Consider the following 24412-nt stretch of genomic DNA (forward strand, 5'->3'; position numbering starts at 1 on the left):
AACTCCACCAGTGTTTGCGTTTGGGTATATTGAGTATTCGTGCCAAGTTTGGTCCAGATCCATCATTTTTGAGTCCACAGTGCTCTCTGGAATGAAGGTGAACTACAACTCCAAAACTCAAGGTCAATGCCCACCAAACCCTTCCAATATTTGGTCATGGGAGTTCTGTGTACCAAGTTTGGTTCAATTCCATCGTTGGTGGAGTTCAGAATGTTCTTTGATTGTAAGCTAACTATAAATCCCAACAACTACAACTCCCAAATGACAAAATCAACCCCCCCCCCATCCCCACCAGAATTCAAATTTGAGTATTTGTGCCGAAAATGAAAGTGTATGAAATGAAAATGTATGAATGAAAATACATCCCGCATATCAGATATTTGCATGACGATTCTAACAGTAGCAAAATGACAGTTAGGAAGTAGCAATGGAAATATGGTTATGGTTGGGGGTCACAACAACATGGGGGACTATATTAAGGGGTCACGGCATTAGGAAGGTTGAAAAACACTGCTATATAGTAAGGTAAAGGTAAAGGTAGTCCCCTGACATTAAGTCCAGTCATGTTTGACTCTAGGGGTTGGTGCTCATCTCCATTTCTAAGCAGAAGAGCCAGTGTTGTCCGTAGACACCTCCAAGGTCATGTGGCCGGCATGACTGCATGGAGCACCGTTACCTTCCCGCCGGAGCGGTACCTATTGATCTACTCACATTTGCATGTTTTCGAACTGCTAGGTTGGCAGAAGGCTTTATAGCAAAAGGACATGTAATTGAAAAAAGCAGCTGCCCACAAAAGGAAGCATTCACACATAGAAACTGCAGATGGCAGTATAAACACAGGCCTATGCGCCAAGCAACAGCTTGAAATATTACAGGTGGATGTGATGCTGCCAACTCATGCCAGAACCTTCTTATAGTAACACCAGAGGCACTCCAAGTGGCCAGCTCCTAGTCAAAGGACATTTTTTCAATTACCAAGCTTGCAAACTTTGTGTTTTGTTTGTTTGCCTGTTTGTTTGTTAAAAATGCTATACAACTGTTTGGTTTGCTCCTGACACGATAAATAAATCCCAACTTGGGTGCCTGTAAGTTCAGAGGTACCTTGGCTTTGCCTGTGCTTTGCAAGACGCGCACCAAGACGCTGGTCAACTCCTCCTTGTCTCTGGCGCTGAGGCTGTGCTCCAGCCCAGCACACAGCTCCTGGTAATGGAAAGTGAGATACTCTGCAAACTCTTTGTACCGCACAATAGGTAGCACACGGATGTTGCAATAGCGTCCTCGAAGACGGAGGGTGGACAGGTTTGGCCTGTCCCTGCCCAGAGGATACCACCTTTCCAAGGGCTGCCGCACAGCAGCCAGCTCCTTTAAAGGGATGGCCACACTGGCGATAAGGCTGCCTGCTTTGTGCCCCTCTTCCTCCTGCACCAGGCAGACGTGCAGCTCCTCAGCTGGCGGCAGAGTCTTCAGGTCAAAGTGCTCTCCCCAGAAGATGGTTCCAGTGGGACTGGCCGGTTTTGTGGTGGTGCGAGCATACAGAGCTCCATCCAGCCGCAGCTCACAGAGATAGGGCCTCCGAGGAGCCAAGTCCCGGGCCTCGTACACCCAAAGGCTCAGCATACGTTCAGTCCGTTCACAGTTGTCCTGAGAAGGGAATAGATTGAGAAGTGGGATGCAGAGAAAGGCGAGGAGGAGGGAAAGGGAAGGAGATCAAACTAGGCACTAAGTAGGTGTGTAGGACAGGGATTGGGTTCATGGAGATTTATTTATTTATTTACTATATTTGTATACCACTCTTCTCAGCCCTCGAGCGACTCAGAGCGGTTAACAATAGCAAAATTCAATGCTCAAAAACATCATAAAACAGTTAAAAACAATATAAATCAATAAAACATCTCATTAGCGTCTCATAGTTAAAATCGAAATCCAGTCTCCTCATCCAATTGTTCCATATTCCTATGTTCGTTACACTGTCTATTCAAATGCCTGCTCGAACAACCAGGTATTCGCTTTCCTCCGAAATGTCAACAGGGAGGGGGCCAATCCAATATCTGTAGGAAGGGCGCTCCACAGCCGAGGGGCCACCACCGAGAAGGCCCTGTCTCTCGTCCCCGCCAAACGTACTTGTGACGCAGGCGGGACCAAGAGCAGGGCCTCCCCAGATGATCTTAACACCCTAGCTCCGTGATGGTGAACCCATAACATGCGTGTCACCACTGACACGCATGGCTATTTTTGATGGCACGCGGCCACATGCAGCCGCATACAGAGAAGTACACCTTATAAAAGCCAATCTAATTCCATTCTTAAATTCGTAAAAGACTCTACAAATTTAACGTCTGCACGTTTGAGCATTGTTCACTCCATAACTGGAATATACATTTTTTAATTTAAACTATAAATATTGCAAAATTATGTTTTTTTTCTCTCTTGAAGTTGACACCCCACCCAAGTTATACTCTGGTTTTTTGGCAAATTTTGACACACCAAGCTCAAAAGGTTGCCTATCACTGCCCTAGCTGGTTCCTAGGAGAAACTAAATAAATAGTATCCCCCCCTCACCCCATATCCATAGAAAAAGTCATTTATCCATGCCCAACAAAATACTATATCCTTTCTAGGTATTTCTTCGGTTCTTGAAAACAATTCTATAGTATTCTTGGGTAAGAAGACCTTCATTTCCATACAGTTTGCTATTATCTATGAAAATATCCCTTGTGGATTTGGGAGTTGAAAAAGCATGTAAATATTATCATTTTCTGAATATCTTCCACGATCTCTCAGTCACTCAGTGATGTCACTAGGTGGGTACAGAACTTACCAAGTGGATATATGAAAACTGGGTATCACCCCTCACCATCTGTCTCTCAGGGTCCTTCCACACAGCCATATAATCCAGAATATCAAATCAGATAATCCGCAATATCTGCTTTGAACTGGGTTATCTGAGCCCACACTGCCATATAATTCAGTTCAATGTGGGTTTTATAAAACTGTGTGGAAGGGCCTCGATCTCCTAGTTGTCCCTCTCCACTGACCAGGGTGTCCCTGTGTAATGAATCCCTTAAATTTCTCTTTAGTTTAAGGCTGGTTGAAGCCTAAGGGAGTAGGCCTGGTGAAGCCACGGCTTCCATTTTAGAAAAGGGAGCCAGGTAGAAACCATTTTAGTTAGTGGAGTTGTTAGAGAGTGGAAGAATTGGTGTTAGTCAGAGTGAGTCTGGGTTTAGAGAAGAAGATTGGGTTAGTCTTTTGTGAGGTATTCAGAGTAGCTATTAGCAGATAGCTAGAATACTGTTGTGGAGCAGGGACCAGTTAGTGGACTGTTCAATTCCTAGGGAAGTCTAGTTCAGGGTATTTTTGGCTAGATTCCTGAGGGGCAGTTTTGGGAGTTACTGTCAGAGATGAATTTCCTGAAGTAATTTTCTGTAGTGGAACTTTGAAGACTTATAACCCAGAAGAGTTTAAGATTTTACTCTAACACAACCACAAGCTTTTCATGCCAGTTTGTTCTGAAACCATTAAGCATTTGTACCTGAATTATTTCAAACTCATTCAATAAACATTCTTGTTCTTTTATCAAATTATACCAGCCTCAGTGTGTGTACCTTTGTGGTCAAAGTATTTCTAAAGTCAGCTTCACAGCAGCCACTAAGGAACTATAGTGGCACAGTATGTGTTACAGAACAAACTCACAATATTACCTCAGCCTGATTAATACTGGGATGGTGGCAGCGGATTAATTTGAAGAAGCATTTTAAGTCTCTCAGTTCTAGTGTTTCCCAGTTCCTACCTTTTTAAATACTAAGTGTCTCTAACCTTCGCTGCTCTAATCTCCCCTGATATTGGTATAATCAGTGGGATATATTTCAACAATTAAACTAAAGAGAAATTTAAATATACAGCTGTTTCAACAACCATACTCCCTCTTCCTTTTGACGGCTTCATATTTTTGGTGAACAGCACACTCATATTTTAGGAGGTGCTTGTCTTTATACTATGCCATCCATCCATCACAGTCAATGGTGGAGATGAGGTGCTTCTGCCACTGGGCAGCTCCTTTCAGATCTGGCAAGAGTTCTGGCTTGGTCAGTAATGGGAGGCAGTGGCAATTAGAAGCAGGGAAATCCAGGGCAAGAGAAGAAGGTGCGGGGGGGGGGGGGAGAGAAAGGTAGGCAGCCACTTGCCAGTCATCTGGGATGTGCTTGGAGGGGCACAAGACATGCAAGAAATGGAGGATGAAGGTTGAGTGCTCCTTCCCATCTGCTGCCATTTCCCCCTCTGCCACCCTTCCCCTCCTGCTCTCTCTCCAGGATGACATTATGGGTTAGCACATGAGTCAACACACTGAATTAACCAAATGTAGTCACACCACTGCAGCCAGTGTCCATGCTGGATGGGGCACTCCAGTAACATTGGTACAACACTGGGCGTTCCCAATCAGGCAGAAAAAGGTTGAAGAGAGAGTAAGAATCATGACCACAAAAGCCACCATATAGAAGGATGAATCAAACAACAAAAATAAGGAATAGGTTTAGGGCTACCTTTTCTCAAGTACTTGGCTATAAACTTTTAGTGGGCTTTTGAGATAATTACATTAGAGTATATGCTCCAGATGAATGAAGAATGTGAAGCAGGAAATGGATTTATACAAGGGATGGACACAGGAACACATAAAGGTATTGTGTCCATGAAGGAAAAACTGTTAAATGTATTGTCGAAGGCTTTCATGGCCGGAATCACTGGGTTGTTGTAGGTTTTTTCGGGCTATACAACCATGGTCTAGAGGCATTCTCTCCTGACATTTCGCCTGCATCTATGGCAAGCATCCTCAGAGGTACCTCACTATCTCTGAGGATGCTTGCCATAGATGCAGGCGAAACGTCAGGAGAGAATGCCTCTAGACCATGGCCATATAGCCCGAAAAAACCTACAACAACCTGGAAAACTGTTAGTTGGGAGACCTGAAAGAAGTATGTCCTTTGCATGAACAGAGAAGTCACAGAACAATCGGTTTTTACCATGCTGGGCTGGACCGCTCGGCGCCAGTCCTCCATTGAACGGGTCCTCTCAGCAGCAGAAGCGCACTTGAAGCAGCGCCTCCCTCCAGCACTGACAACCTGCAAAAGTGGACAAAGAACTCTGTGTAAGGAAGGCTCTTTGAGCGTGGCTTTGGTCCACCACTTGTGATAACCAAAGAAGGACAACAGAAACGTCTTAGATGAAGCCAATTTGTTGCTGGATCCCAGCTGCAGTGCTTGAGGAGTCAACCTTAAGTGTTTGGTGTTGTCAGCAGGGGTGGACACTTGTGGAAAGAGTGGAAGTGATTCCTCCCTGTGATATAAACATGCACACATAAACCGCTACAGTCTGCACCATCATAGAATCATAGAATCAAAGAGTTGGAAGAGACCTCATGGGCCATCCAGTCCAACCCCCTGCCAAGAAGCAGGAATATTGCATTCAAATCACCCCTGACAGATGGCCATCCAGCCTCTGTTTAAAAGCTTCCAAAGAAGGAGCCTCCACCACACTCCGGGGCAGAGAGTTCCACTGCTGAACGGCTCTCACAGTCAGGAAGTTTTTCCTCATGTTCAGATGGAATCTCCTCTCATATTTTAGTGCACCAAAAGTGTCAGCTCATAACTTCCAGGCATCATTTTAGACCAAGCCTGCACAACCTGCTGTTTTGGTCTCCAACTCCCAGAAGCCCTAACCAGCTTGCCCAATGGCCAGGAATTCTGGGAGTTGTGCAGGCCTATCTTAGACCATTTTCAGTCACTATTTTTCAGGGTTGGCAATTACAACCAATTTCGAAATCGTAGCCAATTTCAGACTGATTTGGCTTGTTTGGGAGCAAGAAAATTCCCCGAAAATAGTCACATTTTTTTATATAATGCGTCCTTGGGATACCAAGCTGTTATACAAGCAGTCCCGCTTTTGTCTCAGCCATGTCCTGGTTCTTCTGGTGCTGTTGCACCATACGGTTGTTGGGAATGTGGTTGTCAATGCATTTGTAACCTCCTTTTCAACTCCTGACTCAGTAACCAGTTTGAGTAGGGATCCACTTCATACCACGAACAATCAATTAGTGGGTGCCAAGTGGGTGTGATCTGGTTGTCCCTCCTATGGGGATTTCCAAGGAAATCCTCAGGAGGAAAACCTCAGGGTTTTTTTTTTTTTGTCATGTCAGGAGCGACTTGAGAAACTGCAAGTCGTTTTTGGTGTGAGATAATTGGCCGTCTGCAAGGACATTGCCCAGGGGATGCCCGGATTATTTGATGTTTTTATCATCCTTGTGGGGGGCTTCTCTCATGTCCCCGCATGAAGAGCTGGAGCTGATAGAGGGAGCTCATCTGCCTCTCCCCGGATTCGAACCTGCGACCTGTCAGTCTTCAGTCCTGCCGGCACAGGGGTTTAACCCACTGCGCCACCTCAGGTTGCTTCCAGTGCTTACATGAGGACACAACTTTCCAAGAGAATAATAATAATAATAATAATAATAATAATAATAATAATAATAATCTTTATTTATACCCCACCATCATCTCCCCAACAGGGACTCGGGGCAGCTTACGTGAGGCCAAGCCCAACAGTACTTTATAATAAAATAAAAACAAAACTCAAAGCAACAGCATAATAGATACATAAAATATAAGAATACAGTAAGCAATGTAAAAATACAATAAAAATAATTCACAATCACAGTGACAGTGTGCTTTCTCTTCTCTACACTCTTAAAACCCCTTTCTAACTTTCCCCCCTAATTTTAAAACACAGTATACATGGGTTGTTGTAGGTTTTTTCGGGCTGTATGGCCATGGTCTAGAGGCATTCTCTCCTGACGTTTCGCCTGCATCTATGGCAAGCATCCTCAGAGGTAGTGAGATCTGTTGGAACTAGAGAAAAGGGTTTATATATCTAATTAACTCTCAACAAAAGTTTGCTCCAGGCACAGTCAGCCCATTGTATGCTAATCAAGGTGGTCAGTTGAAACATTCACACCTAGCTCCAGCAGACAAGAGTCCTTTGTCTCACCCTGGTCATTCCACAGATATATAAACCCTTTTTCCTAGTTCCAGCAGACCTCACTACCTCTGAGGATGCTTGCCATAGATGCAGGCAAAATTTTAATCTACATCTGGCCCTACCATAGAGTTTTAAATCTTTTGTGTGTTATTGCTTACATGTTTAACTGTATTGTTTATATTGTTTTATTTGCTTGCTTGCTTGTTGATGTATTGTTGTATTTGTATTTGACGGGCTTGGCCTCATGTAAGCCACCCCAAGACCCTTTGGGGAGATGGTGGCAGGGTATAAATAAAGTATTATTATTATTATTATTATTATTATTATTAGTAGTAGTAGTAGTAGTAGTATGTGTCGGCATTCTCCTATCCAAATACTAACTACAGCCAACCCTGCTTAGCTTCCAAAATCAGACAGGATTTGATGTCTTTAAGGTATTTATTTACCTTTGCAAAATAATATAAAGCAGGGAGTCTTTTTTTTCTTTAGAAATGCCTTGGCTAAACAGAGCAGTTTTATGCACATTTATGAATGGAATAACAGCAAAAGAGATTGTGGCGCAGCTGGCTGAGTGTCAGCTGCATTAAGATCACTCTGACCAAAAGGTCATGAGTTCGAAGCCAGCCCGGGTTGGAGTGGGTTTCCAACCAATTGTGTGTAGCCTGTTGTCGACCTTTGCAACCCGAAAGACAGTTGCATCTGTTTAAGTAGGAAAATTAGATACCACCTTAAAGTGTGGGGAGGCTAAATTAACTGATTTATGAGGCCATAAAGAAGACTCCAGCAAAGCATTCCAGCGAGGAAGCATGCGGGGAATGCGGAAGTGCTTCATCAGCATCACAGATGGACGATGAAAGCGACAGCTCCCCTGGCGGCCAGAAAAATGTTAAATAGCCTCTGTGTATGTCTGTATATGTTGTATATCAAAATTGGCATTGAATGTTTGCCATATATGTGTACACTGTAATCCGCCCTGAGTCCCCTGCGGGTTGAAAATGGCGGAATATAAAAGCTGTTAATAAATAAATAAATAAATAAATAGAAGACTGAACTACAATCCATGAAGTTGTCTTGCCTAGTCTTAGAAGATGATTTCTTCCAATCTCAGACCAACTAGAGAAAAGAGAGCCTGTGTGATTGTGAATGTGTATGTATAAACCACTCTTTCGTCATTGAGCCAGCCAACTGATCAATATCTAAGGCTGGAAAGTGAAGTTTTGTGGAACGCATGAACCTTTGCACCTCCTCCTTGACCAGAAAAGGTGAAAACAGTTCCTTGGCTCAAGGGACACGAGGAAGCCCTCACCTCAAAGCAATACTGCTCCCCCAGGAGGCTACTGTGAAGCGGGCGGATCAAGATGTCCTTCTCATTGTCCAAGTCCAGGAGAACAGTAGGGCCAGGCAGCACATCTCTGGAGGAAGTGAGCAGAGGAGACATCATAGAGAAGAAGCAGACAGTGTATATAGGTACCCCAAGGCCAACCACCATCAACAGCCAGATCTTTTTTCTTGCCCCTCTTTCTCCCTTCGTCCCATAATGTTTGTGACAATGATTTGGTCCATCTCAGTGTTTCTCAAACTCTGTTTCTCCAGATGTTTGGGATTTCAACTCTCTGAAGCCTTGGCTGTCTTGGCTGAGAATCGGAGATTCTGGGCACAAAAATCCAAAAACATGTTTCCCACCCATAGGTTGTGTACAAGCATTATTGAGGAGAAATATTATTTATTTATTTATTTATTTATTTATTTATTTATTTCGAGGTTTTATATACCGACCCTCCCACCTTCAAAGAGGGATCGGACTGGTTCACATGTGTTAACATACAAAGAATATACAATAACAACACCATACACATTAAAACATTATTATCACAGTTAAAAGAGCCAAATCGTCCAACACCATCACAATACCATTCATCATCCTCCTTTCATGTGGGTAAAGAATTAAATCAGTTGTCAAATGCCGCGTTCCACAACCAGGTCTTTGTTAGTTTCCTGAACGTCATGAGGGAGGGGGCAGTTCTGATCTCTAATGGCAGGGAGTTCCAAAGTCGAGGGGCCACCATCGAGAAGGCCCTGTCCCTCGTCCCCACCAGCCGTGCTTGTGCAGGCAGTGGGACTGAGAGCAGGGCCCCTCCAGACGATCTTAGTGGTCTTGATCTTTCGTAGGGGAGAATACGTTCGGAGAGGTAAACAGGGCCGGAGTCGTTTAGGGCTTTATAGGTTAACACCAGCACTTTGAATTGTGCTCGGAAGCTAATCGGCAGCCAGTGGAGTTCGAGTAACAGCGGAGTGGTGTGCTCCCAGCACCCAGCACGTTTTCACCTTGAAGTAGTTAAGGGAGTGAACGATATATACTTGGGATGGATCTACACTGCCAAATAAAATCCAAATTATCTACTTTTAACTAGGCAATATGGCAGTGTAGACACATATAATCCAGTTCAAAGCAGATAATGTGGATCATCTGCTTTGATAATCTGGATTATATGGCAGAATAGACCCTGCCTTACTGGGTCTTCAAAGGTTCCATATTAATTCTCAAAGTGTGATTATATGGGTTTTGACCCTCCAACTCTTGCAGGCTTCTACAGGCAACATGTTTAGAGTTGGGTTGTTCTAGTTTTTTTCGGGCTATATGGCCATGTTCTAGAGGCATTTTCTCCTGACGTTTCACCTGCATCTATGGCAAGCATCCTCAGAGGTCAGACGTCTGTTGGAACTAGGAAAAAGGGTTTATATATCTGTGGAATGACCAGGGTGGGACAAAGGACTCTTGTCTGCTGGAGCTAGGTGTGAATGTTTCAGCTGATCTCTTTGATTAGCATTTGATGGCCTGGCTATTGTTTGGTGTGGCTTGTTAGTGCCTGGGGCAATCTTTTGTTGAGAGGTGATTAGATGTCCCAGATTGTTTACCCTCTGTTGTTGTGCTGTTGTAATTTTAGAGTTTTTAATACTGGTAGCCAGTATTTTTTTCATTTTCATGGTTTTCTCCTTTTGTTGAAATTGCCGACATGCATGTGGATTTCAATGGCTTCTCTGTGTAGTCTGACATGGTGGTTGTTAGAGTGGTCCAGCATTTCTGTGTTCTCAAATAATATGCTGTGTCCAGGTTGGTTCATCATGGCCATATAGCTCAAAAAAACCTACAACAACCCAGTGATTCCGGCCATGAAAGCCTTCAACAATACATGTTTACAGTTGCTTGAAAGTTTGGGGGTTTTTTTGGTCATGTCAGGAGCGACTTGAGAATCTGCAAGTCGCTTCTGGTGTGAGAGAATTGGCCATCTGCAAGGACGTTGCTCAGGGGACGCTCAGGTGATTTGATGTTTTTATCATCCTTGAGGGAGGCTTCTCTCAGGTCTCCGCATGAGGAGCTGGAGCTGGTAGAGGGAGCTCATCCGCCTCTCCCCGGATTTGAACTTGTGACCTGTCGGTCTTCAGTCCTGCTGGCACAGGGGTTTAACCTACTGCGCCACCGGGGGCTCCTGCTTGAAAGTGAGGACTTTAAGATCATCTGGAGAGGTCCTGCTCTCAGTCCTGCCATCATCACAAATACAGTTGGTGGGAACGAGAGACAGGGCCTTCTCTGTGGTGGCCCCTCGGCTATGGAACGCCCTTCCTAGGGAGATTAGATCGGCTTCCTCACTCCTATCATTCCAAAATAATCTTAAGACATGGCTTTTTGAGCGGGCATTTGAAAATATGGAGCAACGGATATAATAACGGAATAACTATATGGCATTTTAATTAATATCGATTGAAATATGTTTTATTATAATGTTTGATTTTATTGTTGCTGATGTTTTTATATTGTAATTGTGTCCTTGGTGGCATCAAACTCTTTCTTTGTAAACCACCTCGAGTCGCCGGCAGGCTGAGAGGGGTGGTATAGAAATGTACTAAATAAAATAAATAAATAAAGACATAAGGTAAAGGTAAAGGTAGTCCCCTGACATTAAGTCCAGTCATGTCTGACTCTGGGGTGTGGTGCTCATCTCCATTTCTAAGCCGAAGAGCCAGCGTTGTCCGTAGACACCTCCAAGGTCATGTGGCCAGCAGGACTGCAGAAAAGGAAATTGTGCTTGTGTGCCATTATGCTCAGTGAATGATATAGGGAGGGGAGAAGTTGGGATGGCCACAAATCAGGCAATTTATCTCAAAGTACATTTACATTCGAACTGCAAAATTAACCCAGTTTGAGACGACTTTAACTGTTATGGTTCTATGCTATGGAATCCTTGGATTTCTACTCTGGTGAGGCCCTTTTCGGCAGAGAAAGTGAAAGAGCATGTAAAACTACAAATGCTAGGTTTCCATAACATTGAGCCCAGACAGTTAAGGTTGTTTCTACAGTGTAGATGCATACTTAGTCACAGATGGAACAAAATAGAGGCAAAAGAGACAAAACAATACAGATTCACTTTCAAACCAGTTTCAGAGCTTACCCAGCACCATTAACAGCAAGCCCTGATGAGGAATCGGCCTTGGCCTGGAATCGACCTTTTCTGTCCCTGATACGTTTCCACAGCAAGCCCTAGAGATGTAGGAAGGGGAGAATCAGCACAGGAAAGATGGTCTCTTACCTGTTGTGATGAAATGAGAAGAGGCTAATGGTCACCTAGGTGGGATTTCCCCAAGATAGGTAACACTCCAGCCCTTCGCAGACAAATGTAATCATAGAATCATAGAATCAAAGAGTTGGAAGAGACCTCATGGGCCATCCAGTCCAACCCCCTGCCAAGAAGCAGGAATATTGCATTCAAATCAGCCCCGATAGATGGCTATCCAGCCTCTGTTTAAAAGCTTCCAAAGAAGGAGCCTCCACCACACTCTGGGGAAGAGAGTTCCACTGCTGAACAGCTCTCACAGTCAGGAAGTTCTTCCTCATGTTCAGATGAAGATGGACTCATCAGTTCTCACCAGCTGAAAGCAAGACTTCTCCTCCTAGTTTCTGCCTAAGATGCAACTGGAGTTGTAGGCTCATACAAGTGATACAAGACATCAAACCACAATACCTCCTTCCAACACACACACACACATACTTGTTAATCATTCTTAACTTGATTATCTGTGACTCTGGTTCTGCTAAGCATCCTCCTTCTAGGTGTAGCAGTCCCTGGTGGAAGGTTGGCGGGAACAGAGTCTAATAAAGAAGGGCTTCTTTTTATGAATGCCATGATAGACATGCTGCCAGAGAAATAGTAGTAAACAACTAGTACAAGTTGTTGTTTATTCATTCAGAGCTCCCTGTTGCCCCTCACCACCCACAGCTCCTTCAAGGTCAAGCCAATCACTTCAAGGATACCATCCATCTTGCCCTTGGTCGGCTCCTCTTCCTTTCCCCCCAGTATTATTGTCTTCTCTAAGTTTCCCTGTCTTCTCATTATGTGGCCAAAGTACTTCTTCTTTGGATGTAATATCCTTTACTCCAATGAGCAGTTGGGTTTTATTTCCTGAAGTATGGACTGGTTGGATCTTCTCGCAGTCAAAGGCACTCTCAGAATTTTCCTCCAGCACCATAGTTCAAAAGATGCTTTTGAACTGTGGTGTTGGAGGAAAGCGCTGAGAGTGCCTTGGACTGTGAGAAGATCCAACTAGTCCATACTTCAGGAAAGAAAGGCCTGTAGCCAGGTTATTTGCAGGAAGCTCATAAAAACACACAGGTTTGTGGAACTAAACTTCCCATTTGGAGGGCATGTACTCCAGTGGCAGAAGCGTTGAGAGGAGCAATAGTGTCATGTTGTGCATTTATTCGCCAAAGGCGCAGCAGAAGAGCCAGGTTTTAAGGTTCTTTTTGAACAAGGAGCTGTAGTGAAACCACACAAAACTGAAAGGTCCTGGCAAGCTGCAGTACACCATGACTTTATGCCCAAACTCTTTCCACTCCATCCCACCTTTAAGCACCTACTGCACTTGCAGCATACATTTTGTACCTTGACATTGCTGAGTTGTGTTCCAGAAGAAGCTTCCTGGAAGGGCCTTTTTTCAGGGGTCCGGGAATCTAGGAAGCTTCGTCCCTCAGCTGCTATCTCTGTTGATAGCAAAATTGGATCAGCAGATTAGGGAGTAGCATTTAATGTCCTCAGCAGTAGCATGACAGATAAAATGAAATACTAGTGCTATAATTGTGTAATGTGAATGGGCCCCTGACTTCATCCAATGGAATCATAGCATTGGTGTTTTGGGGGAGTTAATGGCAAATAATTCTGAATACCCCTCCCTAAACTGCAAATCCCATGTTTCCATAGGTTGGATTCCATAGTACAGGCAGTCTTCCACATTCACTGTGTTAGGGCCTATTTAAAATGGAGACAAACAGGGGAAAAACATGTTTTTTAGCCTGATAAAACATCTCTTTAGGAAACTGTTGGTCTTCCACTGTAATTGTATAGATAAAGTCTGCTCAAGTACCTAGAGACGATGGAACTGGACAATAATAAGGAGTTTATATATCTGTGGAATCACCTCTCAACAAAAGTTTGCTCCAGACATTGTCAGGCCATTATATGCTAATCAAGGTGGTGAGTTGAAACATTCACACTTAATTCCAGCAGACAGGAGTCCTTTGTCCCACCCTGGTCATTCCACAGATATATAAACCATTTTTGATAATAAGGAGACACTAATGATGTATTGTCGAAGGCTTTCATGGCCGGAATCACTGGGTTGTTGTAGGTTTTTTTGGGCTATATGGCCATGTTCTAGAGGCATTCTCTCCTGACGTTTCACCTGCATCTATGGCAAGCATCCTCAGAGGTAGTGAAGTCTGTTGGAAATAGGAAAATGGGTTTATATATCTGTGGAATGACCAGGGTGGGACAAAGGACTCTTGTCTACTGGAGCTAGGTGTGAATGTTTCAACTGATCACCTTGATTAGCTATTGTTTTATTGTTGTATTGTGGGCTCGGCCTCATGTAAGCCGCTCCGAGTCCCTTGGGGAGATGGTAGCGGGGTACAAATAAATATTTAATAATAATAATAATAATAATAATAATAATTTTAGCAATTTTCTTCCTACTGCAAAAAAGACCTCAAAATTTTGAAGTCTGTTTGCTATTCAGGACCTATTCTACACCAGGTTTGCAGGTTGACGATATTATTTTCTCTTGTACACAAAACCTTTTGTATTTGTGTAGAAAACAGAGCGTTCTGCACAGAATGTAAATTATTTTCTGCAGAGAAAATGCCGTTATCTGTGCAAAATAAGCGCTAATTTTGTGCAAAATAAATCCCAAACGTCTCCTTGTGAGGATTTCCCAACACTCAAGAATATTTTAAAGAAATATTTTTGAACAATTTTGAATGTTCTTTTCACGTTTTGGCTAGTGTGTCAGTTACAGATTTCCCACTGAGCCATGAAGTCCACCCCGTGACTTTTGGCCAATCTCTCTGCCAAACCTGCCGCAATCATTTGTCCTAATAACAAAGCAAAGCAGAAGTGCCTGTTTTGAGACCACTAGAAGAAAGGCAAAATATAAAGGTAATTAAAATATAAATATAAATAATACAATTGTTTCAGCACTCACCAATGTCCCTCTGATTCACTGGTCGGTATAATGAACTTGTCTCTGAAACAGAACTACTGGTTCGTTTCCGATTCTGGAGTTGACCCTAAAAAAAAAAAAAAAAAACAAGCTGGATGTCATAAAGTACTGGTGATGTTGTTCAAAATACACTCTTTTCCACTCTCACAGCCTGAAGCAGAGTGTTCAAGTGGATGCTCAGGCCAACGAGAGATAGGAATAGGAAACGGGGGCCCTCCAGCTACTCTGGAGATGCAGACATGAAGTCTTTAGTACCAGTTAACAAATAAATATTAATGCACTGTAAAATAGTATCTGGAGATCTTGTGTAGCCAGGAGCAACGGTCAGTTTTTACTGATACAAACACAAAGACCTGTCCTGAGCTCCTGCTCAGCCTCAAGAGATGATAGCTCCTTGACATGCCCAGTGGCCCACTTGTGTGTGCCCAGAGGGATGTTCCCATCTTGCCTTCCCTCCCACAGAGCAAAATGTCTGAGTGGGAAGTACCTCCTCTTCTCTGCCCAGGATCACCAACTGCCGATCTTGTAGAGACACGCTGGCCACATCCCAAAGGTGAGAGTGAGGAGTAACACCTGGAGCCAGCAGGACAGAAGAATCACCACCTGCAAGATGGAAATATTGTCAAAAACTGGTAGAGAAAGCCTCAGGAGAATACACCTTGGGAGAATACACCTTGCACTGTCTTCACGCATGCTCTTTGCTCTTCCTCCCACAGATCCACTCACCACCTTTCTTGACAGACTCCCATTGGGTTGTGTGCAGGGGCGGCTCAACCCATTACGCAAAGTAAGCATTCGCAGTATAGTTGATTTTGCCCAGGGGCGCTCTTGAGGCACTCTTGGGGGAAAATAGACCTTGACATATGCGAGTTGTAGTTACTGGGATGTATAGTTCACCTACAATCAAAGAGCATTCTGAACTCCACCAATGATGGAATTGAACCAAATATGGCACACAGAACTCCCATGATGAACAGAAAATATATATCAGTGATTGGTGGGGGGGACGGGGGACAAAATACTGTTTGCTTACTGTTGAAAATTACCTAGGGCTGCCTCTGGTTGCGTATCTGAATCAGGTATTGTTAAGGTGCAAAAGGATGTAGACATGAGGTCTAATACATTCTACCAAACTGAGAATGTACTCAAACTGAGAATGTAGCAATGAGTCTAGGAGGACAAAAGACAGCAAACTCCTCAGTCATTTCCAAGATATCTCCCTCCAGAGGATTTACACTGCCCTGTATCCCAAGATCCGATCCCAGATTATCTGTTTATCACAGATTATCTGGCAGTGTAGACTCATATAATCCAGTTCAAAGCAGATAATCTGGGATCAGATCCTGGGATATAGGGCAATGTAGATCCAGTGTAGAATGTGCTGTGTGCCCTACATTTCTGCCTAGAGCTCTTTCCTTCTTCTTCCTCTTCCTCCTCTTCCTCCTCCACTCCTCCTCCTCCTCCTCCTTCTTTTGTACTAAAGCTCCCAGAATCCCTCAACTCCTGACTTCGCATTTTGCAAGTTGTAGGTTACAGGGAGTGACTCCTTCAAGATCTATCCCTGCCTGCATTGCAACATGGACAATACTTTGGAGGAATCTTTTGAAGGATATTACCACACACACCAGAAGCACTTCAGGCCAACCCAGCTCAACCCATTCCCTTTCTAATGAGAGGCGCTCCGCAATTATTTGCCAATTTAGTAATTATGAACAATATTTGCATATAGCATAATCTTGATTCAAAGACACTTGGTGTAATTGGAAAGGTTTGAGGAAAGGAAGCCAACCTCTTATAATCCAATGAGTTAGTACCCAGAGTTCAAAATAAAATGTGAAGATGGCATTATTTGCAGGTTGACTTGCTTTGCATAATTGTGGTGCTACATTTGTACACGTCTATTAGTTTTACTAGAATTCAGGTATTTGTTTCTAGAAAAAAGCATCATGGGGACAGGAGGAGAGGTACAAGTGACTGCGTAGTACAGTTGACAAGCTTATTCCAGGCCTTGAGGTTTCCGGGCCAAAATCTGGAACAGCCTTGGTGATTTCCTAAGTGTCAGGACAGTTGTTCACAGCTTGTCCCTCAAGCAAATGCAGGCAGATGATATTTTATTGATAATCCCACTATATTCTATGGCAACCATGGTGTAATTGATAGCTGATGTGTATTAAGTTGAGCACCAATGATATTTCACCTCTTTTTATTTGTGCAGTTGCACCAATTCCGCAATCCATGATCCCACAATCATACTTCTACATACCGTATATTCCGGCATATAAGACAACTGGGTGTATAAGACGACCCCCAACTTTTCCAGTTAAAATATAGAGTTTGGAATATACTCGGTGTATAAGACTACCCCTCTTCCAACACACACCAAATAAAATTTTTAAAAGCATCAGATTTGATTTCAATATGGGAATTTTCCTATTACTGTACCTGTCAGGTTTTACAATGTATTGTAATGTAATATAGCTGAGTCATGCACTGCTAATAGGCTTCTATTGGAAATGCTGAGTCATGAATTAACTGTATATAGGACATCATTTGGGGAATGTGTTCTGGCCTGGTCCAAATGAGTGTTAATGATGCAATCCTGGGTTTGAGTTAAGTCAATGAGTTGGGAACCAATCAGAGATTGCTATAGGTAAATGTACAGAATTGTATATAAGGAAGTCATGTACAGTGTATTCTCTCTCCTTGTGCTGTGATGCAGTTTGCCGAAGGTTCTGTGTAATTGATTAAAAGAACCTGTCTGCTAAGACAAGATATAACCATGTGCTGTGGTAAGTTTTTAGTGTCATCTAGATTGGGGGGGGGGGGGAACAATGGTAAAACTGACAATTTCCGGGCATGTGCTCAAGTGTCTGTAAATAGTTCCAGAGTGACTGCAGTCTGTGGGAGCAGTTGACTTAAAATACTTTGCAGGAAAGAAGCTACTGGAAAGCGCTGAAGTTGTGCAACTGATCTCCTGCTGAATTGTGAGATAAAACACGACAGTACCTCCTTCTCTGCTTCTCAGATCTTGGACATGCGCACCTGCAGTCTTCACTGCAGTCTTCAGGAGCGAGATCTGAGAGGCAGAGGAGGAGGTACGGTAATAGGTTACAAGGGTGGGCCAGACAGGTAAAAGAGGTGTGTTTTTCTGGGCCCAGAGCCACTCTATCTCTTTATTCCATACCCCGGGTGCCCTGGACGCCTGGAACTTGCTCCTCCCTTCACTTATACCTTCCCAGTGAGGTGCCCCTTCACCTCACCATTGGGACCACGAATCCTGATAAATGGATTTTCTTCTACCATACTTGTACAGTGTTGCCCTTAATGCTTTCATACAGTTGCTGCATACGGCAGGGACACAGCCACTGCCATACGACTCCAGCGTATAAGACGACTCCCATGTATAAGACTACTTCCGCATATAAGACGACCCCTGACTTTTGAGAAGATTTTCTTGGGTTAAAAAGTAGTCTTATATGCCAGAATATACCTTTGTAAGCCTGCTTTCCAGCATTTCTGCTGCTTTACATTTTTAATTTTGGTTATTTTGCAATTTAAACAATGAAAAAAAAGATAAATATAACTGTAAAATATAAAATAAACAAGCAGCTTTGGAATCATGAAGGTGGGGAATAGGAGAGAAGAGGAAAGAATCTTGTCCCCTGATATCACTTTTCTGAACAGAAGTAGAATGGATGTATTGCCCTAAGGCTGTTGACAAGATCATTGCAAGATCATGAGATACTGATAGGTTTTCCCGATTAGTAGTAAGGAATAGTAAATCACAGAGAGGAGGCAGACCAGCAGTGGAATTTGATTGGCATCATGGATAGGGACTGTCAACACAGGTGATAGTCCAGTTTCAATGTTGAGAGAAAAAAAAGAGAGAGTTAACAGACTTTCTGGTTTGGAATTTAAGACTTTTAAAGTAATATATTTTACTATTAGACACCGAGGGGTAATTTGTCAGACAAGCAATCAGGAACTGACAGTTGCCTGCTTGAATAAAGAGACTGCATATCAGTTTACCTACTTGACGTAACTTTCAGGCTTAGTCAGTTTTCCAGACTCTCGTGGTATCAAAATGACTCAATGAATTGCTACCTATAAGAGTGCAATGAACCTCTATATTCTGCTGTAGTCCAACAGAATATTTTATTTTATTTCCTTATATTATTTTATTTCTTTATATTATAGCCGGTCTGAGTCCCTCTACGGAGGTTGAGAAGATCGGGATATAAAAGTTTTAAATAAATAAATAATAATATTGTCACCTTGTTGACGGGAAGCTTCCCACCGGAGTGGAAATCATCTGTCGGACAGATGGGAAGCTATTTAACCTCAGCAGACTGAAAGCCAAAACCAAGGTTACAACAATATCTGTTATAGAACTCCAGTATGCTGATGACAATGTGATCTGTGCACATTCAGAAGAAGACCTACAAGCCACTCTAAACACCTTTGCAGAAGCATACGAGTAGCTCAGCTTGTCATTAAACATCAAGAAAACCAAAGTGCTGTTCCAGCAGTCACCAGCCAATCCCTCTCCAACACCAGAAATACTTAATGGTGTAACATTAGAAAATGTTGACCATTTCCGCTACCTTGGCAGCCACCTCTCCACAAAAGTCAACACTGACACTAAAATTCAACACCACCTGAGCTCTGCAAGTGCAGCATTTTTCTGAATGAAGCAGAGAGTGTTCGAGGACATCCGTAGGGATACCAAGGTGTTTGTTTATATAGCTATTGTCCTCCCAACCCTGCTATATGCCTGCGAAATGTGGACAGTCTACAGACGTCACATGCACCTCCTGGAACGATTCCATCAGCACTGCCTCCGGAAAATCCTGCAAACCTCTTGGGAAGACAAGCGGCAAATGTCAGAGTGCTGGAATAAGCAAAGACCACAAGCATTGAAGCAATGGTCCTCTGCCATGAACTCCGCTGGACTAGCCACATTGTCCAGATGCCCTACCACCGTATCCCAAAGCAGCTGCTCTATTCTGAACTCAAGAACGGAAAACGGAATGTTGGGGGGCAGGAAAAGAGATTTAAAGATGGGCTCAAAAACTCTGTCATAGACACTGAGAACTGGGAAGCCCTGGCCGTTGAGTGCTCTAGTTGGAGGTCAGCTGTGACCAGCAGTGCTGCAGAATTTGAAGAGGCACAAATGGAGGACGAAAGAGAGAAACGTGCCAAGAGGAAGGCGCGTCAAGCCAACCCTGACCGGGACCGCCTTCCACCAGGAAACCAATGCCCTCACTGTGGGAGAAGATGTAGATCAAGAATAGGTTGCTTTGTACTAATCACAGAACAGTTTTCCCAGATAGAACTCATTAGCTGTTTTATAATTCAAGTACAATAGTATTGTCAACAAGCTGAGTCCTGCCACTGAGTAGTTTTCTGATTTGCTGGTTAGACCGCTGACTAATACATGTAATGGTTAGTCAAGACAGCAATCGGTTTCTGCTAAGAAACTGTCTGGTTCTCACTGAACTCATATTCTCATAAGTCCATGACTTTATCACAGGAACATTATCATCATTCAGAGATCCTCTGAAGATGCAAGCCACAGATGCAGTCAAAACATTAGGAGGAAATGTTGCTAGAACAATTCATACAGCCTGGAATCCACACAATGCCCCAATCATCATCATCATCATCACCACCATTATTATTATTATTATTATTATTACTTGAAACACAAGGGGATTGGCCTAGATGCCCTTTGGGAGGGTCTCTTCCAGTGGAGTCTCCTCCACTGGAGTATTTAAATTGAGTGCTTTGATCAGGGGAGGGGGAGGGATTTTTCATGTGACACACTTGTGGACTACAGGTAACACACTACTGTGTTGCAACACACAATTTGGAAAGCTCTGCTCTTTTTTGTTCATTCGTTCAATCGCTTCCGACTCTTCGTGACCTCATGGACCACCCCACGCCAGAGCTCCCTGTTGGCTGTCACCACCCCCAGCTCCTTCAAGGTCAATCCAGTTATGTCAAGGATCCCATCCATCCATCTTGCCCTTGGTCGGCCCCTCTTCCTTTTTCCTTCCACTTTCCCCAGCATAATTGACTTCTCTAAGCTTTCCTTTCTTCTCATGATGTGGCCAAAGTACTTCATCTTTGCTTCTAATATCCTTCTCTGAGCAATCAGGCTTTATTTCCTGGAGTATGGACTGGTTGGATCTTCTGGCGGTCCAAGGCACTCTCAGAACTTTCCTCCAACACCACAGTTCAAAAGTGTGACGATGTGTAAGTTTTATTCCTTTGGTTATGTGTAGTTTGGACAATGGTTTAGGGATGGTAAGTATGGGAGGTTATGTTTTGTGGGAGTGGCTTGGTGTTAGCTGAGTTGCCATAGCAACAGGGGCGGAGCCAACCGCCTCTTCAGAGGCAGCTGTGTTTTAAAACTCCAGTCTGTAGCCGGTGAGCTACAGGAAGAGACTCATTTCTCTAGTGGGAGAAATAGGGAATTGGTCAGTGGCCGGAGAGCTGCTGAGAAGACACTGAATCTTTTGGTGGAGATTCAGGGAATGTGTCTGTAGCCAGTGTGCTGTAGGGAAAAACTGAATCTCTTGGAGATTCAGGGAATTAATTGGTGACCAAAGTGGTTGCAGAGAAGGACCCAGTACAGGGGGTTGTTGATTCTGAATTAAGAATCAAGGTTTGGCTGGGTTTAAGCCTGTTGTGCCAGCTGTGAAACCTTATGAAGTGTTTGCCTGAGTTTACTCATGAAACCTTTCCAATGTAACCATCAAGATTTATGCCTCTTTTGAAGAACAGTTATACATTGTTATACTCCTGTTAAAATAAACTTGTTACTTTTTCCTCAAGCCTTGCCTGATACAGTTTCTTCTAAGTTGAACAGCCTGCAATAATAAAGTCAGCCAGAAACAGTCCCTTTATAAAATAGTTCCTAGGCTGATATTGATTGTTGCCCGGCTTCCCTCATAGATTAGGTGGCAGTGGGTGTTTTACCACGCGCGCCTTCACATTTGGTGGCATTCGGTGGCATTAATACGGTCATCGTTACAATTGGTGGCAGCAGTTTAATAACGGACCTCCTCACAATTGGTGGCAAGCGACGGGATACGTTTAACATCTAATTTAGTGCCTAAGATCGCCTAAAGAAAAAATCCTGAGGTAAAAGTTGGAGCCAAAGATGGCGGCTAAAAAGCAAGGCAAAGTAACAAAGGAGGTTGAGGCTTATCAAGAAGAGATAAGCTTATCAGACTCAGACCAAACTCCTATGTCTGAGTTACAGTATAAATATCAGCTAGAGTTAAGAAAATTGGAAGTTGAGGCACAGGACAGGGCAAGACAGGCAGAAATGGAAGCCCAAAAGAGACAGGCAGAAATGGAAGCCCAAAAGGCTCAAATGGAGTTTGAGGAGAGGGAAAGAGTCAGGCAGGCTGAATTACGGAAAATGGAATTAGAAATTGAAAAACAACGTTTAACTCTCCCTCAGACACAAGTGAATATACAGGAGAGACCAGAGGAGATCCCTATGGATCATATTTTGAGAAAATTCCCAAGATACAATAAAGAAGACAATATCGAAAAGTTCTTAATTTCCTTTGAACGATGTTGTAGAGACTTCAATGTAGCTGAGGAAAAATGGATGGCATATTTAAGGCCACAGATTTGTGGTAAACTTCTGGAGATTTATAGTGACATGGCAGAGACAGAACATAAAGATTACTCTAAGTTTAAACGAGAAGCTCAACAGAAATTGCAGCTGACGCCTGAATTTTATAGGATGAAGTTCAGGACGATCAAAAAAGAAAAATATGAGAGTTATTCTCAATTAGCTTCCAAGCAGGCACAATACTTTGAGAGCTGGGTCAAAGGCGCTGAGGTAAATGACTTCCAGCAGCTCAAAAACTTAATTCAAAAGGAACAGTTTTATCAACAGGTCCCCCTTGATTATAAATGGATTATACAGGATAGAAACCCCGAAACTTCAGCACAAGCAGCTATCATGGTGGACCAGTTGATTACTTTAAAGGAAGGATTTAAAGTAGAAGAAGGAATCAAAAAGGAAACAAGACAATCCCAACCGCCATTTAAAAAATCCCCTCACAGTCAGCCAGGGAGAGGCTTTTCAGTAGAAAACACCGCCTGGAGGATGGCAGGCGCCATGCAGCCTAACAGTGCTGAGGGAAATAAGGGATGTTTCCATTGTGGAAAATTAGGACATTTTAAGTCCCAATGTAATCTCCTGAGAAAAGAGAAGTCCACCTTCTTCATTACAGAAAGAAATGGAGGGTGTCTTGGCTACTCACTCCTACACCAGTGAGAGAAGCAGGTCAGAGAAGGAGGCTTTAAAACTGCTGTCTCCCAGCTGCTCTTTGCTTAACATCTTTGCCTGCAAGAACAGAAGGGTTGGGAGAAGATGGCGGAGAGCTAACAGCTGACTTACAGAGCGGTCCGGTGAGATCATCCAAACGAACCTTAATTCCCCCCCCCCATCCAACCCCCCCACAACCACCAGCTGCCACCTTGGCACCCGGGGATTTGAAGGAACCCTCCGGAGGCCTTTTTGGCGAGTTCATCAAGAAGGGGAGCAAAAAGGAAGGAGGAGGGAGGAGAGGTAGAACGCTGAGGCCTTCGCCATCTTAGGGCCTAGCAGAGCGTTCCCTCCCAACTGCCGAACTGCAGAGGCCCGACTGCGACTTTATTTATTGACAACTGGCCTGCAACTGGCCTAGCGGCTCCTCCACTGTGGCGGATTGGTTGTGTTGTCATCATTGTATTGTTATCATTGTGCTGTTCAGACTGATTGTGTTGACCGTTGTTGTGACGCTGCTATCTTGTGTTGAACGTGCTTTATTACCATCTGCTCTGCTAAGATCATCTTTACCCGAGACGGCCAAGAAGATCCGGAGACCTGGCCCTGGGTGCCGGCTTGTTGTTCCACGGGCCCAAGGACCTAGGCCCTTCGGGACGAATTGTCTGTCTTGTCTGAGTAGTTGTGAACTATTTATAGTAGACATTCCTTGCATATTGAGCACGTTAGAACCATCTCAGCCTATTTTGCCCAGGTCACCTTAATCTAAGCACTTTAGTCTGCTAAACCTTATATCATTACCATATCTTTCCACCACCTTATTGAAAACTGCCGCCATCGCATGTGATCTCCAACATCTCACTTGCCAACCATCAATTTCCGGAGAACTGTGTTGACCATCTTTTGGCCCCAGTATTTTGGCATTTGGGCATCTCGTTGCTCCAATTTCAGATAGAATCCTAGATAGACTGTGTTGACCATTGCTCTAATTCCGTCTGTGTTGACCTTGATTGTGTGGACCATCCCTTGTTTATTGCTAATTGCTAATTAATTTAACTCCATGACCAGCTGGTTACCTTGTGCACTTTACTAATTGTTGATCTTGCACTTTATGCCATTAGCACTTCAAACGACTTTTTCGTGCATTTAGCCAACTACAGCACTTTAACCTTGACTGTATAGCTAGTACTGATGCAGGCCTCCATGACGCATTTTAGTTAACACCTTGGGTTATTAAGCCATCGCATTTATATTGTTGCTCTATTGTATTGTGTTAAAACACCATCCGTAATTTAACAGCGTAATCCCTGCTCTAACTGTGTGTAACTTCTACCACCCATGCTTCCATCTGCTCCTTGGCAGCTGTTGACTTGGCTGCTAATTGTATATGTGGGTAAGGATAAATGGAATAGTGCGAGGGATCTTGAATATAGCTTAACGGGACTGAAGAACACTTGGAAGGATAAGCTATGGCAAAATGCAATTATAACATGGTATGCAAACCATAACGATCCCTGGCTTATTAATATAAGCACCAAAAGCGTC

At 43.5% G+C, this 24412-nt stretch overlaps 1 protein-coding gene across 3 annotated transcripts in view; it reads right to left on the reverse strand.

The window, feature by feature from the left end:
* Positions 1 to 24412, reverse strand: part of RASAL3 (RAS protein activator like 3) — an 81665-nt gene that overhangs the window by 28311 nt on the left and 28942 nt on the right. For all 3 annotated transcript variants that reach the window (XM_060763537.2, XM_060763536.2, XM_060763538.2), the window contains exons 3-9: positions 15059 to 15174; positions 14554 to 14638; positions 12960 to 13057; positions 11472 to 11560; positions 8330 to 8435; positions 5016 to 5114; positions 1102 to 1641 (exon numbers count right to left, since the gene is read on the reverse strand). In XM_060763537.2, coding sequence (XP_060619520.2) covers positions 1102 to 1641; positions 5016 to 5114; positions 8330 to 8435; positions 11472 to 11560; positions 12960 to 13057; positions 14554 to 14638; positions 15059 to 15174 — 1133 coding nt within the window. The remainder of the gene's footprint in view (positions 1 to 1101; positions 1642 to 5015; positions 5115 to 8329; positions 8436 to 11471; positions 11561 to 12959; positions 13058 to 14553; positions 14639 to 15058; positions 15175 to 24412) is intronic.

This window comes from Anolis sagrei, chromosome 2 (genome assembly GCF_037176765.1).
Source record: "Anolis sagrei isolate rAnoSag1 chromosome 2, rAnoSag1.mat, whole genome shotgun sequence".
Lineage (NCBI taxonomy): Eukaryota > Metazoa > Chordata > Lepidosauria > Squamata > Dactyloidae > Anolis > Anolis sagrei.